The 16,955-nt window shown below is 46.3% G+C and overlaps 1 protein-coding gene across 4 annotated transcripts in view; it reads left to right on the top strand.

Annotated features, from left to right (window-relative positions):
- PEMT (phosphatidylethanolamine N-methyltransferase) overlaps window positions 1–16,955 on the top strand; it is a 40,312-nt gene that overhangs the window by 1,764 nt on the left and 21,593 nt on the right. For 3 of the 4 annotated variants that reach the window (XM_058157534.1, XM_058157535.1, XM_058157531.1), the window contains exons 2-3: window positions 1,853–1,960; window positions 12,191–12,306. In XM_058157534.1, coding sequence (XP_058013517.1) covers window positions 1,868–1,960; window positions 12,191–12,306 — 209 coding nt within the window. In that variant the 5' untranslated portion in view covers window positions 1,853–1,867. Of the gene's footprint in view, window positions 1–549; window positions 683–1,852; window positions 1,961–12,190; window positions 12,307–16,955 lie in introns of those variants that run through there. The other variant, XM_058157532.1, reaches the window with a different exon arrangement.

Genomic DNA, 16,955 nt, shown 5'->3' with positions numbered 1-16,955 from the left:
CGGAGAAGGCCCGGGGGGTGGGGGGCTTTTTCCTGGGGGGTGGGGAGGCTGGGGCTGAATGCAAAGCAAAAAAACCCCAACAACCCCGGCATCGACTCCACTGCATTGCTCGGCTCTTGTTTATCCAGGGTTTTTTTCAGGGGTGAAATCCATCTGGTTCTGGCGAACCGGTAGCGGAAATTTTGAGTAGTTCGGAGAACCAGCAAAGACCACCTCTGGCTGGCCCCAGAGTGGGGAGGGAATGGGGATTTTGCAGTATCCTTCCCCTACCACGCCCACCAAGCCACGCCCACAGAACCCATAGTAAAATAAATGGATTTCACCACTGGTCTCCCCCCCCCAAAGGATGTTATTTCCCCCCCTCCCCCTTGCAACAATGTAACAAGTCTCCCTGGGTCTGGGAGCCCCCCTTCCTTCAGTTACTTCCCCCCTCCGCCCCCCCCCATATTTGACAATTGTCTTCTTGACCCAAGGGGGGAAAAAAGTCTTCTCGCCCCCATTCAAGGATACCCCGAGATCTCCCTGTCTCACCCGGCTTAAAAGTTGAGCCAAAGAAGTTGAGAAAACACTGCAGGAGATGAAAGACCCAGAAAAGTAAATAGTGAAGTTGCCACATCAGAAAAAGAGGCCAAACCTTCATTGACTTTACAGAAACTCTGACCAAGATCCAATGACCAGGAGGGTTAGTTTTTATTTTCCTTTTTTTTTTTTTTTTTTGGTTCTTGTTATTTGTTAAATAGTCTGGATCAGTTTTGAACTGGGGGAGTAAAAAGCCAGCCAGGCGATAGGCTTAATTATTAGCCTGAACTGGACAATCCGAAACAATCTTGCAGGTAGACGTGCCATACAAGTAGCTTGCTTAGTGACCGCTCGAAGTTACAACACCCCCGAAAAAGTGACTTAGGACCGCTTTTCACCCTTACAGCCACTACAGCCTCCGCCACAGTCAGCCGATCAAAATTCAGGTGCTTGGCAAAGGACTCATTTTTACCCCTCCAATTTCAGGCTGGTTGAACAAACCATAGTTTAAACCAGGGGTCTCCACCCTTGGTCCCTTTAAGACTTGTGGACTTCAACTCCCAGCAAAGCTGGCTGAGGAACTCTGGGAGTTGAAGTCCACAAGTCTTAACGGGACCAAGGGTGGAGACCCCTGGTTTAAACAATCCGGGGTTGCTATGGTGCATGAACCCAGGATGTGTGGCAGTGCAGGTAAGGCCTTGATTTACAACCACAATTGAGACTGGAATTTCGGTCTCTAGGCAAAGTGGCCATAAAGTGAGTCATTTTGCATGACCGGACCTGATTGTACAACCATTTTTTACCATGGTTGTTAAGGGTCTCCAGGGGCACGTAATCCCCTTTTGTGACCTTTGGACAATGGGGAAGCTAGAGTCACTTAACAATCTTTGTTACTAATTTAAGAAGTGCAGTGATTCATTTAATGGTGGTGACAAGAAAAGTCGTAACACGGGGAAAAACTCACTCAACCAATGTCTCACTTAGCAACAGAAATCTGAGGCTCCATTGTGGTTGTAAGTCGAGGACTCCCTATACAGAATCGGCCTGGGATTGCTAGCCCAGGTTCAAAGTGGGTTTGAAACCCTTGCCCTTTGCTGTGTCACTTTTAGTGGCCGTCCCTTGCTTGAAACCTTGATGTTAGCTGCAGTTTAAGAGGCTGGGAAAAGAGGGAACTGCACAGACCATGGCTACAGGCCTGTCTGAATGCAGACCATGATTTAGGGTTTAGGTTACTGTGAATGCAAACCCTGGTTTGGAATCTCCTTTGAACCGCCGGCCCTGTGGAGGAGCTTCTCCCGGCTGAGAGCCAACTCACGCTCAATGTCTCTCCCAGGTCGACCTCTCGGCTATGACTCTGCTATCCGATTACGTGAATGCGACCGATCCCAACTTTATCGTGGCTGTCATCTCCATCGCTTTCAACCCGTTGTTCTGGAATCTGGTAGGTACCAAACTCTGGTAGTTTTTGACCTACAAAACCCAAGAAGGACTTCAGAATGATCTTCCAATAGAAATTTGAATCCTGGGTCTTCTTATGGTTTTTTTTTTTTTTGGATCTGCCTGTATCCTCTCAAGATTGGTCAGAAAGTGACAGTTCCTGCCCATCTGGAGGGCAGCAGGTTGAGAGGTGCCTCAGAGGTGAGGCTGCCCAAGGAGTTAAGGCAATTTTCAGGACCAAGGAGAGCTCCCTCTGGAGTCAGACATTCTCAGAAACCAAAAAGATGGCAATGGTTTGGCAACAGTTGAAGTAGCCTAAATCAGCATTGTCTTCAATCCTTTGTATTCAGGTATTCCTCCTAGTCAGGTAGTCAGCTCCTTCCCCACCTCATCAAGCCTTCAGAAATGGGGCTTCTGGGCTCAGGTGACCCCCCCCCCCTCCTGGGACCGGCCTTGCCCCAGACCTCATCTGCATCAGCAGTGCCCTTGCAACGAGATGCGTCTTCATGCACACACAGTGCCAGGGTTTGCTGCACACCTCTCGTGGTAGGAAAAGAGGGGCGGCAGACTCTTTACAGGTAGTCCTTGACTTACAACAGTTCATTTAGTGACTGTTCAAAGTTACAACAGCCTTGAAAAAAGTATGACCGTTTATCATACTTACAACGGTTGCAGCATTCCCTTGGTCACTTCAACCCATTGGTCCAGGTTGCTTCTCTCATTCAAAGACAAGTTTCCATCTGTAGCTTCTTGTCCTGCTTTCAGGTGCTTTGGAGAATAGATGGACCCCCCCTCCTCTTTGTGGCAGCCACATGGATATTGGAATACCACTTTTATGTCACCCCTAGTCCGTCCTTCTTTTCATTAAACCAGACCTCACTTAAATGTCAGTTAAGTCTGGTGGAACTCATCAAAGAGATGACTAGATTTTGAACCCTGCTCGTATCTAAAAGGCAGGAGAGGAAAGGGTGCAGCCCCCATGTTATTAGAATTATTTCCTCCATTTTTGGTGTTTTGAGCCACAGTGAGCCACGATGGTGCAGTGGTTAAAGTTAGAGTGCAGTCCTGCAGGCTACTTCTGCTGACTGCCGGCTGCCTACAGTTTGGCAGTTCAAATCTCACCATGCTCCAGGTTGACTTAGCCTTCCATCCTTCCGAGGTTGGTAAAATGAGGGACCCAGATTGTTGGGGGCAAGAGGCTGACTCTGTAAACCGCTTAGAGAGGGCTGTCAAGCATTATAAAGCAGTATATAAGTCTGCTATTGCCCTTCCTTCCTTCCTTCCTTCCTTCCTTCCTTCCTTCCTTCCTTCCTTCCTTCCTTCCTTCCTTCCCTCCCTCCCTCCCTCCCTCCCTCCTTCCTTGCCATGGTGTGCAAAGATTAGAATATTTCAGGCTAATTCTACCCACTGCCAGGAATTCGATCCTGACCAGCTCCAGGTTGACTCAGCCTTCCATCCTTCCGAGGTGGGTAAAATGAGGACCCAGTTTCTTGGGGGCAAGATGCTCACTCAGTAAACCGCTTAGAGAGGGCTGTCAAGTGCTATAAAGCAGTATATAAGTCTAAGCGCTATTGCTACCTTCTCTAGTGTTAAAAAAAAAAGGTGTAACTAGAACCTGCATCTTTGTTCCTCCTGGCTTTAATTTGAATTTGGAGTTTCTTTCTTCTCCTTCCTTTTAGATAACTATTGTTCCCTCTTTCTGTCCTTCTGAGCCTAGAGACCATTTAGGACCGTCCCCTCTCCAGACAATTCCCTCTTCTGCTTTGTGCACTGTCCAGCACACTGGGCCTGCTTTGTTGAGTTTTTTGTCATCCGTGACCGTTTCCTTTAAATGTTGCTTTTAATGACCATCGACCGAGGAGAACCGAGGATCGAAACAGGGCGAGGGAAGTGGTGGCCATGGGGTTTTTGCTTTCGAGGCCAGAAAACATTGGTCACCCATGCTGTGCCATCCTGCCGACTGCAAAGTGACAAAGAGGTGACTGGACTGGCAGATGTTCTCACACCTGGCAAAAAATATATACGGTGGGAATAGTTAAAATTAGCTATCTCATGACTCCCTGGGACTCTATGACACAAAAGTTCCGGGAACTGGGTCAGAGAACCAGAGGGATGGTGTGTGTGTGTCTATGTGGCTGCACCGGGAACGATGCGTCATTTTGGGGGTTCAGCGGAAACACTTCCGACTCCCAGGTTTGGTGTCCTATTTGCAAGGAGTGAATTTTGTGTGCGTGTGGGCACATGCTGGATTTCGTTGTTTGATTTCGACAGGGAGGAAATATTTGCAAGTTTTACTCGGGATTTTTTTTTTGCTTCTGCTCTGTGCAATTGTGCAGCCCCCGTTGCTGTTTTTTAAAATAAAAACATTCTCTCTTGCCCCTGACCCAATTTCCCACTGTGGATATCTGATTGTTTCCAAAGCTTATTTTGGAGAAAAATAAGGACGGTGGAAAACGAGCGTGCCACCTTAAAAACTTGTAAGGCCTTTATAACAGGGGTCTCCAACCTTAGTCCCTTTCAGACTTGTGGACTTCAACTCCCAGAGTCCCTCAGCCAGCAAAGCTGGCTGAGGAACTCTGGGAGTTGAAGTCCACAAGTCTGAAAGGGACCAAGGTTGGAGACCCCTGCTTTATAACAATGGAAAAAGCTCCCCCTCCCACCCCCCCTTGAAATCAGTTGGAAATAGGTATTCAACCGTAAACTTAGTTTGTGAAAAACGTTTTTAATCTTCCAGTGGCTGTCCCTGTATTTCTGAATGCAGCTAGTCCTCGTTTTACGACAGTTCATTTAGTGACCATTCGAAGTTACAATGAAAAAAGTGACTTATGACCGTTTTTCGTGCTTAAGACCGTCATAGCATCCCCTTCGTTACATGATGCAAAGTCAGAAGCTTGGCAGCTGGTTCGTATTTATGATGGTTGCAGCATCTGGGGGGGCTGGGGGGGGGATCATGTGGTCACTTTTACCGACTTTCTGACAAGCGAAATCAATGGGAGATCCACTGAACAGCCGTGTTACGAACTTAAAAACCGCAGGGTTTCCCTTAACAGCTGTGGCAAGAAAGTTTGTTAAATGGGATAAAACTTAGCAACAGAAAAATTGGGCTCAACTGTGATCGTAAGTCGAGGACTACCTATACCAGGAGAACATGAGAGAGAGAGAGAAAGTCCCAAAGGGGCTTTTTTTCCAAGAGGCAACTGGACTTTCTGGTTCTTCTTTGAAGACATTTCTCTTCTCATCCAAGAAGCTTCTTCGGCTCTGGCTGGATGGTGAGGAATGGAAAGATTTATACCCCTTGCAGACAGCTGGTCAATATAAATGCTTCCATTCCCCACCATCCAGCCAGAGCTGAAGAAGCTTCTTGGATGAGAAGAGAAACGTCTTCAAAGAAGAACCAGAAAGTCCAGGTGCCTCCTGAAAAAGCTCCTTTGGGACAACCATGAACCTGGAGGACTGAGAATCTTCCCTTGACATGAGAGGTTAGCATTGGGCATTTCTGGAGGCATATCATTGGGTGGACCTCCTTGGAGAAAAGATGCTAAGTTCAGTGGATCTTTGGTTTGGATCCATCCAATATGCTCTTCCCTTCCTCTCTGCTCCCCGTTCATGTTGGTCTCTCCTTTCCTCAAATCCCCAGCAGGGGGCACTAAAGGAGCAAGGTAATTCCACCGCATGACACCTAGCCAGAGTCCAGTATCTTTCCCAGCCCATAACCCTTAATGACAATGCAGGGAACAATGCAGGGGTGAAATCTACTTACCTTCCCTACCGGTTTGAAAATGCAGATACCGCATGCATGTCTCATGCACGCGCCAACCCTCTGTGCATGCGCAGAGGGTAAAAAACAGGTTACTTCCTGGTTAAAACCAGGAAGTAACGACAACCAGGTGGGTGGCGGAGCCTCGCATTGCCATTGCTACCGGTTCTCCGAACCACCAGCAGTCATCGCTGGTGGTTCGGTTTGGCCAAACCGGTCTGAACCGGTAGCATTTCACCCCTGGAACGATGGCATTGGTAATCCAGGATGGCATCTCTGTGGACTTGGGTGAATACAGAGGAAGAAGAGGTGCAATTGACAAGAAACAAAACCGTCTTTCCTTGCTTGGTTTGATTTATTTCTCAAAAATAAGGATTTGGAACTTAGCTCAGCCAAGGATCCCGCACCACCCTGGTGGGTTCCTGCTGGCAAGGGATGAGTTGAGGGTGGGACATTTTTGCAAAGGACTTTGAAGAGAAGAATCCCTTTCCTCCTGGGAAGAACCCGGCATTTGCAACAAAACCCTTCTCACCTGAGAACCTCTTCCAAGAAGGGAACTCAAGAGGTAGAACCTCAATCCCTGATTTAATCGTCCCGAGGGCACCCAAAGGGGCTTCTCCAAAGGGCAACTGGACTGTCTTGGGTTTTGTCATTGAAAACGTTTCGCTTCTCATCCAAGAAGCTTCTTCGGTTCTGCTTGGGTCAAGTAATCGGGGTGTAGAACTGTTGTGACCCAGGCCCAAGTAAGTAGTAGGAAACTCAGTCAGTGAAAAAACAAACAAACTTTATTCGAACAGCTGAGAATTACTTCATTCTCAGCGTAGTCCAACTAAATTAAAGCAAATTCCTCCCAACACAAATTCCTCAGTCCTATCACCAACCTTGGTCCAATTAGGCAAACTGCCAAAGGGCTTTCTTGGCAAAAGTTCAGAAGATACCGATACAAAATAAATACAAGAAGACGTTGTTTTCTGGCAAAGAGCCCGGATGCCGTTGCTGGTCTTTTAAGCCTGATGGGAGGGGCCAATCATCTCTTGGCCCTACTCCCGAGTCGTCCTCTTTGCTTGAACTGCTCTTGCCTTCTGGCAGCTCTTCTCATGCGTGCATTGGGAACAGGCTCCTCCTGTTCCTCTGCCTCACTACTGTCAGCCTCTGGAGGCTCCGGAGTCCACACCTCATTCCCCGATGGCCCTGGCCCCATTTCTGCCTCCGACGCAGAGCCCTCATCCGGGCCTTCCTCAGCCTCCAGGACTGGCCCACGCTCTTCCTCAGCCTCATCACTGCCTGACTCTGTTGCCAGCTCCACAGGCTGCTGGCGGACCACAACAGCTTCTTGGATGAGAAGCGAAACATTTTGAAGGGAACCCTCCCCCCCGCAAGTCCAGTTGCTTTTTTGGAAAAAACACACCTTTGGGACAACCCTGACCTAAATGATTGAGAATCTCCATAAACATTCATCCGGGGGACTTTTCAAAATGTTGCAAAAACTAATGCTGCCATTGTGGTTAAAACCCTGGCTTTAGATTTGTGGTTTACGAACAAGCTTTGGGGATTGTGGTTGTGGGGAGGGGGAGAGAGAGATGGAAATGAGTCCAGTCAGACCAGAGGTCACCTTGGGCCTCCCTTGCCTTGCTGAAGGAAAGCAGGAGAGCGGCTGGCTGGCTGGCCGGCCCAGCTGCAGCCTAGGTTCCTTTGGCAGCCAAGCGGCTTACCTTATCGGCTTCCAACTTCATAACACCTTCCTCTGCCAGAGGAAAGCAATTAGGTGAAATGGCTTCCTTATTAAGGGGGAAAGGAGAGTTTAAACCCTGCAGTCAATACATCGTCCTGGGTTTCATGAGGCTGAGAAGCTCCTTGCTGCCTTTTGCTCTTCCACCTGGCTCGAAAGATTATGGCTCCTGTTTTAAAGGCTGCCCTGATCAAATCCCCCGATAAGGAATTCATTTTTTTAATAGCGTTGACCTGACTTGGCACAAATCCCAGCTCCCGACCCAGTCTTTGTTTGTTTTCTTTTTTGAATCTCAGAAGAGCCTTAAGAGTCTGAAAAGCAGACATTACAGATGGTCCTCGTTTAGTGACCGCCTTAGGCAACTTGGTCAGGAAGCGAAGTTAAATAGAACTTGGACGCTGCTAATAATCTTCCTTCAACTTTCTTCTTTTTTTTTTTTTTTTGCTTTAACAACAGTCGCCAATGCAAGGACCGGTTGGAAGGTGACTTTTTCGCACACACTCCATTGACCCTTTGAACGGTTACTAAGGGAGGCAGGCGCTAAATGAGGACTTTTTTTGTTGTTGTTGATCAGAGTTAGAAGCTTGTTTGGGTGTGGAAGGAAGGACTTGCAGAAGAAAATCTCATTTGAAGGGGAGGGACCCCTTCTCTAGCCTCTGGGGCGTATGCAGAAAAACTAGCCATGTGGGAAATTGCAGCCATTTGTGGTTTATTCTACAAGCCATGATAAAATAAGGCACGGCCTATCAACAGAATTCCCCCCACCCCTCTGGAGTGGTTTTGTTCAGCTGCCTGAGCTCTTTAGAACCGGGGTCTCCAAATATGGCAACTTTAAGCCTGGCGGACTTTAGCTCCCAGAATTCCCCAGCCAGCTTTGCTTGCTGGGGAATTCTGGGAGTTGAAGTCCGCCAGGCTTAAAGTTGCCATGGTTGGAGACCCTTGCTTTAGAACACGCTAAAGAGTGTTGGGTCCAAAATGAATGAAAACCAAGCCTGTTTTTTTTCTCTTCAATTCCAGCTCTGGGTTTTGGGTTTTTTTGGGGTTTTTTTTTTAAAAGTCTTTCATACCTTCTGCCTTAAGGACAGGCAACCCCTCACCCGGTTCCCCCCCCCACCCCCCTGGCTAAGCTTCTTTCAGTGAGTTTCCGGGAATTGTGTAAAGTTCAAGAACCATCAGGTATAAATCTGTAGCAAGAAGAGGAAGAAGAATTGTCTTTTCCCTTTTTTAAACTTAAAAAATGGACACTGTTGGGGAAGCAGAATCTTGCCCCTTGTGGTACCTTTGGGAGCTGAGCTCCTCTTTTGGGAAGCCTCATCTTCTATTCACAAGACCCAAACTGCCTGCTTTGCCAATCCTGCAGCAAGGGGGGTGGGGGTGGGGGGTGGTTTTGGGGGGGGAGATAATTCTAGCAACAAGGGACAAAATTGTATGCTGGAGAAAACTCGCTCTCGCACTGCACTTTCTCCCCTGGGAAAATTCACGCCAGGCAGCAAGTCATGGCATGAACTTGGCCAACAGTTAGCGGCAAGTTTGAGTCTTGTTTAAGCCGCCTAATTAACTTGTGGGGCTAATTGGTGTGGGGGGGGGAGGGGGCCATGGGCAATCGCCCAGCCTTCTTCCCTCACTGTGGAGACACTGTGAATGTTCCAGTGCCATCCAGCCACACGTAGGGCAGCTCCTAAAGATGCTCATTAGAGTTTGCATGCAAATAGGCTTCTCTTAATTGCTGGCTTGTTCAAAGTGATTAGCCGGGTGTTCTCCCTCTCCTCCCTTTGGTTCTGTTGCGCCTGCCGTCCTTTCTTCCCCTTCCTTTGTGGCTTCCGCTAGGATTAAAAACCATCTTTCCTCCCTTCTGGTGCTAACCAATGGGGCCAGGCCGGAGGGAGGGAGCAGAGAGTCATTTGTCAACTTTAGGACATGTTGGCATCATCATCATCATCATCGCTGCTTGCATTGAAATTTCAAGCATTCACACGCATGATTTGCTCTGGACAGGAGTTCAGGGTTGTACTTCATTCTGGAAAAAAACTTCCTTTCCCTCCCCTCTCCTCCCCTCCCCTCCCCTCTCTCTTTTTCCCTGCCTTTCCTTTCCTTTCCCTTCCCTTCCCTTCTCTTTGATCCCTTCCCCTCATTTTCCTTCCTTCCTCCCTTCTTCCTTCTTCCCTCCTCCCTCCCTCCCTCCCTCTTTCTTTCTTTTTTCCTTTCTTTCTTTCTCTCTCTCTCTCTCTCTTTCTTTCTTTCTCTCTCTCTCTCTCTCTCTTTCTTTCTTTCGTTCTTTCTTTCTTTCTTTTTTTCTTTCTCTGGGCTCATCCATCATGAAACAATATGCCAGCCTTTCCAGAAGCATCACGGTTGCTAGGATCACATTGTCCCCGACAGAAGTGGTACCTGGGGGCACCTAAGGACTCCTATCAGAAAGAAATACCCTGCTCCCTGCTATATAGTTGCGGTAAGCCGGAGATATAAATGGAACAGCATAAAATAGAAGTGGAGCCGGGTTTCAGAAGTGAGGTTGGTCTCCATTAAAATGCAAGGCCCTGAGGAAAAAAACCCCAACCAGCTGGATGAGCAGAATATCTCTGTCTATCTCTGCCTGGGAACAAACACTCCATATGGATGAATGGCCAGGCTGGTGGGTGTCTCTCTAGCCTATTTAACTGATACCTGTAGGCAGGTTGGTTGGCCAAGCTTGGCGGTCGGGAGCATCTGGGTTGGCCAAGCAGAAACGCACCGGAGTTTTGGCCCTGTTAAAAATGCAAACGGCCCTTGAGAGGCCAGAGGGAACAAGGCTTGACCCGATCCTCTGGCCAGGACAGTCCTCGACTTACGACCACAATTGAGCCCATCGGTTCTGTCATTAAGCCAGAGAGTTGTTCGGTGGGTTTTGCTCCGTTGTATGACCTTTCTTGCCGCCGTTGATAGGTGAAACCCTTCTGTCGTTAAGTTTGTCACACGGTTGTTAAATGAATCTGGTTTCCCCATTGACTTTGCTCATCAAAAGGTCACAAAAAGGGATCACGTAACCCCAGGACACGGCAGCCGTCAGAAATATGAGCCAGTTGCCAAGTGTCTGAATTTTGATCACGGAGATGCTTAAATGGTCATAAGTGTGAAAAACAGACATAAGTCCCTTTTCCAGTACTGTTGTAATGTCAAACCATCACTAAACAAGCTGTTGCATGTCAAGGTCTCCCTGCATCCTATTGAGTTTCATTTTTATGCCTCCTTTTTACAACATTTTCATGAAACTAATGAGACAAATCCAGGGGTGAAATGCGACCGGTTCGCCTGAACCGGTAGTAAAAAAAATGTAAAGGGACTCCTTAGGGTGCCGTCAGCCAAGCAATGTCGGGGCCTTCTCTGTGGGGGCGCCAACCCTATGGAACGAACTTCCCCCTGGACTCTGACAACTTCCTGACCTTCGGACCTTTCGCCGCGAGCTGAAGACGTATCTATTTTTCTGCGCAGGACTGGCATAGAATTTTTAGATGTTATTATGGGTTTTTAATTTTTAACTGATTTTTTAAGGTTTTAAATGTATTTTAAATTTGGGCCAAATTTTTGAATAAGTTTTTTAATTATTGTTTTATTTGGATTGTGTTTATTGACTGTTGTTTTTATTTGGCTGTTAACCGCCCTGAGTCCTTCGGGAGAAGGGCGCTATACAAATTAAAATATTATTATTATTATTATTATTATTATTAAAAAAAAAGTTTCGATGATCAGCTGAGCGACGCATGATCATCAGAACTTTATTATTTTACTACCGATTCAGGCAAAGAGGTAGTAAAAAATGCTTTTAAAAAGTAAAAAAAAAAAAGGCTGGGATGATTGCATGGCAAAGCTGTGATCATTGGAACCTTTTTAAAACTTTTTTAAAGCATTTTTTTACTACCTATTCACCCAAACCGGTGAATAGGTAGTAAAAAGGTAAAAAGGTAAAAAAAAAAGGTTCCCAAGATCACAGCTGTGGCACATGATCATCAGAACATTTTTTTTTTACTTTTTAAGCATTTTTTTACTACTAGTTTGGGCAAATAGGTAGTAAAAAAATGCTTTAAAAAAGTAAAAAAAAAGGCTCAGACGATTGTGCAGCACAGCTGTGATTGTTGGAACCTTTTTTTTACTTTTTTAAAGCATTTTTTACTACCTATTTACCCGAACCAGTAGTAAAAAATGCTTTAAGAAGTTTTGAAAAAGATTCCCAAGATTGTGCGCCACAGCTGATTCCGCCCCCCCACCCCGCCTGCTGTTCTATCTTCCCAAGCCTCCTTCTGGTGTGTATTGTGCATGTCCGTGCAGCGTGCGCTTTGTGTGAACTGCGCATGGCGTGCAGTGCACATACATGGCCAACAAACCAGTAGCAAACCGGTTCAGATTTCACCGCTGGACAAATCGCTCCACCAATGTTTGTCATCTAGCAATACGCAATTGTCCGTCTCTTGTCCAGCCTTTTTGGGAAAGGCTCTGGAAATTCTGAATCAGCGTTTAGAGTCGATGAAGGGAAGGCCTATCAATCCAAATTAAACTCCAGGCCGAATGGAGGTACTATTGATTAACAGGATTACTAATCCACCGATGAGGCCGTATTTCCTGTCAGAAGACGGCATTAGTAATTTGGGATCTTTCCAAGATTCTCTTCCCTTGCAGAGACCTTGGATGTTACAAAAGGGCTTCGTTTATGTGGTCCTTCGGCCAGCTGGTTCTTTGACCTTTAAAAAACATTTATTTTCTTGTGGTCTGTTCAGGTTGCAAGATGGGAGCACAGGACCCGGTCACTCACACGCATCTTCGGTTCTCCTTACGCAGCCTGCTACTTCCTGGGAGTTGTCATCATCTCACTGAACTTTCTGCGGACTCACTGGTGAGTCTCACTTCTGAGGGTGTTGGATAGGCCTTTGGCAAAAGTTGGAGGGAAGCACCTCCTTCCAAGGGCTTGGGGGTGGGGTGGGCTTGCTCCCCAAAACTTGGAAAGATTGAAGGAGAGTTCTGTGCATTTGCTTGCCAATGAAACAGGGTTTATGTGCAGAAGCCTTCTTCTCTCTTTGGAAAGCAACAGAGAAGACAAGAGATTTCACAGAGGCTTGCAAGCTAAGGCAGATGTGACTTCAAGCCAAGTTGCTGGAGGAAAGGAAAAGGTGACTAAGAACTTTGCTCATGATCTTGGATCTAGGCCTGAAGGGAAGAACTGTAGCGTCTGATAGAGTCCAGCCCTAGGAAGAGAGGTTCATGTAAGGAAGAAACATCAAATAACACACGTAGAAAGTTCAAAATCCGTATAAAAGTCAAGGCAAATGTCAGCAGGACCTTGGATAATTATATATATATCTCCTGTCTCCTACCTTCAATTTTGACTAGATTTATATTCTGCTTTTACTCCTGAAGCTCAAGGTGTCTACAAAACATCCAATTTGTCCCATCTACAGGCTTGTGAGGTGGGTTGGGTTGAGTGTGATCTGCCCCAAGTTCCCCAGTGAGCTTCTATGACTCATAACCTGGGTCTCGTCTAGTCAACACCAACATAGGTCATGCTGTCCCTATAGGAACTGAAGCCCGTTGTCCATCTTTTGAGTTGGGTTGGTGCCTTTCCACCAATGGACATGAATAGACTGGTCCTCACGATGTCACAGCTCTTGATGACCAAAGTGTTGGGGCGCTAAATTAAGCTGGAGGTCTCCTCTTGAAGAATCAATCAGAAACCATCTCCAGCTAAATATCACCCTTCCAGTCAACCTTCCTCTTCTGGAGAAGATCTCCAGATGTGAGTTGGATCAAGACTGGTTTGGGGACTCAAGGCTCTGACCTCGTTTAAGGTAGCATCGTCAACTTGATACCCTCCAAATGACCATGAGATTGTAGTTTTTCACAACCAGTCTGGGGAAAATCACCCCCTATGTTTCCTACCCCTTGTGGGTTTACCTTATCACTAGGTACTGCAAGGAGGTATCTCAGCTCGAGCATCTTTCCCCCATTTTCAAGAAAGAAATGAAAACACAGCATCTGCCCAGTTTCGTTTTCAGGGTTTAGCGAATCTTCGTGTTTACAGAAGCACGGAGGATTATCTGTGCATTTAATTCTCAGGTCATTTCAACTCTCTTATCTCGGATAAGGCAAGATAATGCTTCCCCTCCCCACTCAGATCTGCTCTCCGTAATCCCGTATGAATGATGTACTGTACATTATGATAATGTGTCCTTAGATGTTCTCGTTGCAAGGAAGGTAATCTAAGAAGGCGGGTTGACTTTCTGAAAGCTTCCTCCGTACGTATCCACAACAGTTCCAAAGGTCCGATCGCTCTGCCCTGGACTCAAGGCTGAGGGGGATACAGAATTAAATCCAGAGTGTGGACCAGCTGAGTCTAAATCCTCTCTTTCCTCTTCCTCCTCCCCACACCCTCTGGGGTCATGAATATTCCACGGGACCAAAGAAAAAGGACACCGAATCTAGCTTTTGAGTCCTGAGCTTGGTGACGACAAAGGGAATCTCAGAATTAAGCTTGTTTTGCGTGTTTTAAGAGGTTTTTTTTTTAACAATCTTCTTTGGGCACCACTCAAAAGCCAGAATAAGTGGTGTAGAGGAAACAATTAAAAAAAACACCAACTTCTCTAAAAGTTGAAAACAAATTGCAGTCTCCCCCTCTCTAAACAGGCCCATGGGGAAGGATTGATCTGCTAATAATCACCGTGTTTGCTTTAATGATAGCCACACACAAAAAAACATTGTAAAATCGGTCACCTGGGTAATCCATTTTATATCCCTAATGGGCAGCCTGCATTATGGTCATAAGTCAAGGAATACCAGTAAATGTCTTCTGCTGAAGGCCCAGATGCTTTCCCTGAACTTCAAAAAAAGCAGGAATCCAAGGACATGACACAAAGAATCCGTCCAGTTAGCCCAGCCGCACTTTAGCTGGAGTTCCTTGAAATGAAGATCGCAAGTTTTCCAGCAAAGCTTTCCAAGAGCCCTGTCCCTCACCCTAAGGCAGAGCTCAGCCAAGCTCCAAAATTCAATTAGTAGCTCCAGACGGTCACTCAATGATTTGCTACTTTAGAAGGTAATTTCTAAGAAGAAGAGTAACCCAGGGAAGAACGGGTCTTATATTAATTTTTGCTCCTAAGGACGCATTAGGGCTTATTTTCTGGCTAGGTCTTATTTTGGGGGAAATACGGTACTAAATGCATCCATCTGGCTGACAAACTGGGGCTTATTTTGAGGGTAGGGCTTATATTACGAGCATCCTGAAAAATCGTGCTAGGGCTTATTTTCCGGTTGGGTCTTATTTTCGGGGAAACAGGATGTCTGTCTGTCTGTCTGTCTATCTATCTATCTATCTCTCTATCTATCTCTCTATCTATCTATCACGTAACACATAAACTGAACTTATTAAACAGGCTGAAAGACACTGTGAAGGTTTTTAAGAGAGGCTGCTCTTTTGGAGGGGGGGGGAAACACCCCTCTTGAACTCTTTCCCATCTGGAAAGACCTCCGTCTCAGGTGTGCAAGGATGGAGGGCAGGTAACACTGGAGCAGGCAAGTTTCACAGTCCCCTTAAGAGCACAAGACCCAAACGATATAGCATTGAACTGACTGTGAGCTGTGTCCAAGAACAGTGGTTCTTCTCCCAAAAATAGATGCTGAACTGTATTCAAGGGCAGCCCCGCAAGTTGCACAGTACAGTAGTCTAACTTGAATTTAATCATGCTACAGATAACAGGAACTCTTAGATCTCTCCTCGGCAGGAGTTTGATCGAGCAGCAAAAGAGGAATGTAACTTAAATGTGGTTGTTTGGTTGGGGTTCTTTTTATCCTGTTACCAAAAATGGGCACGCTTAAAATTGCATGACTGTTTGCTAATGCCAGGCACATGTGTTGCTTCCAAGCCGCCCCCGCCCCCTCCCTCTGATGGAATGGTGCATGAAGTCAGCAGAGGGAGACAGCCGTCTGTAAACCGGGTTTATATTAACTGTGAACCAAGGTTGATCGATCAATCGCTCAAGAGAAGGATTTTACCAGTTGCCATGAACCCGACTGACTCCGGATGCCAAACCGATGATGTTAACTTAAGAAACCAGCATTGGCCAGAGATATGAACGCTTGAAAGGTTTATTTATCAATAGTGAGGGCGGTAGGGTAACGGAGGGACCTCCGAGTTCACATGTTAGGCAAACAAAACTCTGTTTAGGAAACCATCAATCTTGCCTCCAGGAGAAGTTGGCCCATTAGCATGAGCAAACACTTTCGGCTGGCATGAAAACACAGGCATCTCAACTAGGGTGGCTAATGGAAGCCCCATCCTTGTTTGCAGAAGAGTTGAACCATGAGCAAGCCTGGGGGGGTCAGAGCGAAAGGAAGATGGCAGGCCTGGCGCCACGTGTCCCAAAGCTCCGTCCCTGTTTTCAAGTGGTCATTTAATCAACTGTGTCATTGTTGATTGTCCAGCCGAGGGGCCAGTTTGAAGGCCTCGGAAGGAAAGGGAAACCAGCTGATGTCTCCTGAAGCTGGTGCGCTGGCAGAATTGGGGCACTAGGTTTTTTAATTAAAAAGCCAAGGAATCTCATAGTATCGTTTTCCTCCCTTTTTCCTTCATCGTACATTTGTTTCAGACGTCAAGTGAAATAGGTTGGAGTCCAAGAAAAACTAAGCGACGGTCTGTAGCTCCAATGGATACATTTAGTGAAAGAAATCTTTCACCGGGGAAGATTTTGGAAAAGATAATCAAGCAACGAATCACCGAACACCTAGAAGCAAACAAAGTAATAACCAAAAGCCAACATGGGTTTGTCAAAAACAGATCATGCCAGACTAATCTTATCGCATTCTTTGACAAAATGACAAAATTAGTAGACCAGAGGAATGCTGTCGATATAATTTACTTGGACTTCAGTAAAGCATTTAATAAAGTAGACCATAACCTACTACTAGATAAAGTAGAAAAATGTGGGTTAGACAGCACCACCACCAGATGGATTCGTAACTGGCTGACCAACCTCACTCAACATGTAGTCCTCAACGGAACTACATCCACATGGAGGGAAGTATGCAGTGGAGTACCCCAAGGCTCTGTTTTAGGCCCAGTACTCTTCAACATCTTCATCAATGACTTGGATGAGGGGATAGATGGGGAACTCATCAAATTTGCAGATGACACCAAGCTGGCAGGAATAGCCAACACTCCAGAAGATAGGCTCAAATTACAGAAAGATCTTGACAGACTTGAACATTGGGCGCTAGCTAACAAAATGCACAGCTATCTAACAAATCAACAGCGAAAAAAGTAAGGTTCTACATTTAGGCAAAAAAACCAAAATGCACAGGTACCGTATATGTGGTACCTTGCTCAATAGTAGTACCTGTGAGAGGGATCTTGGAGTCCTAGTGGACAACCATTTAGATATGAGCCAGCAGTGTGCAGCTGCTGCTAAAAAAGCCAACACAGTTCTGGGCTGCATAAACAGAGGGATAGAATCAAGATCACGTGAAGTGTTAGTACCACTTTATAATGCCTTGGTAAGG

Source organism: Ahaetulla prasina, chromosome 14, assembly GCF_028640845.1.
Source record: "Ahaetulla prasina isolate Xishuangbanna chromosome 14, ASM2864084v1, whole genome shotgun sequence".
Classification (NCBI taxonomy): Eukaryota; Metazoa; Chordata; class Lepidosauria; order Squamata; family Colubridae; genus Ahaetulla; species Ahaetulla prasina.
Note: the sequence above shows the minus strand (reverse complement) of the source record. Positions and strands in the feature narration are given on the sequence as shown.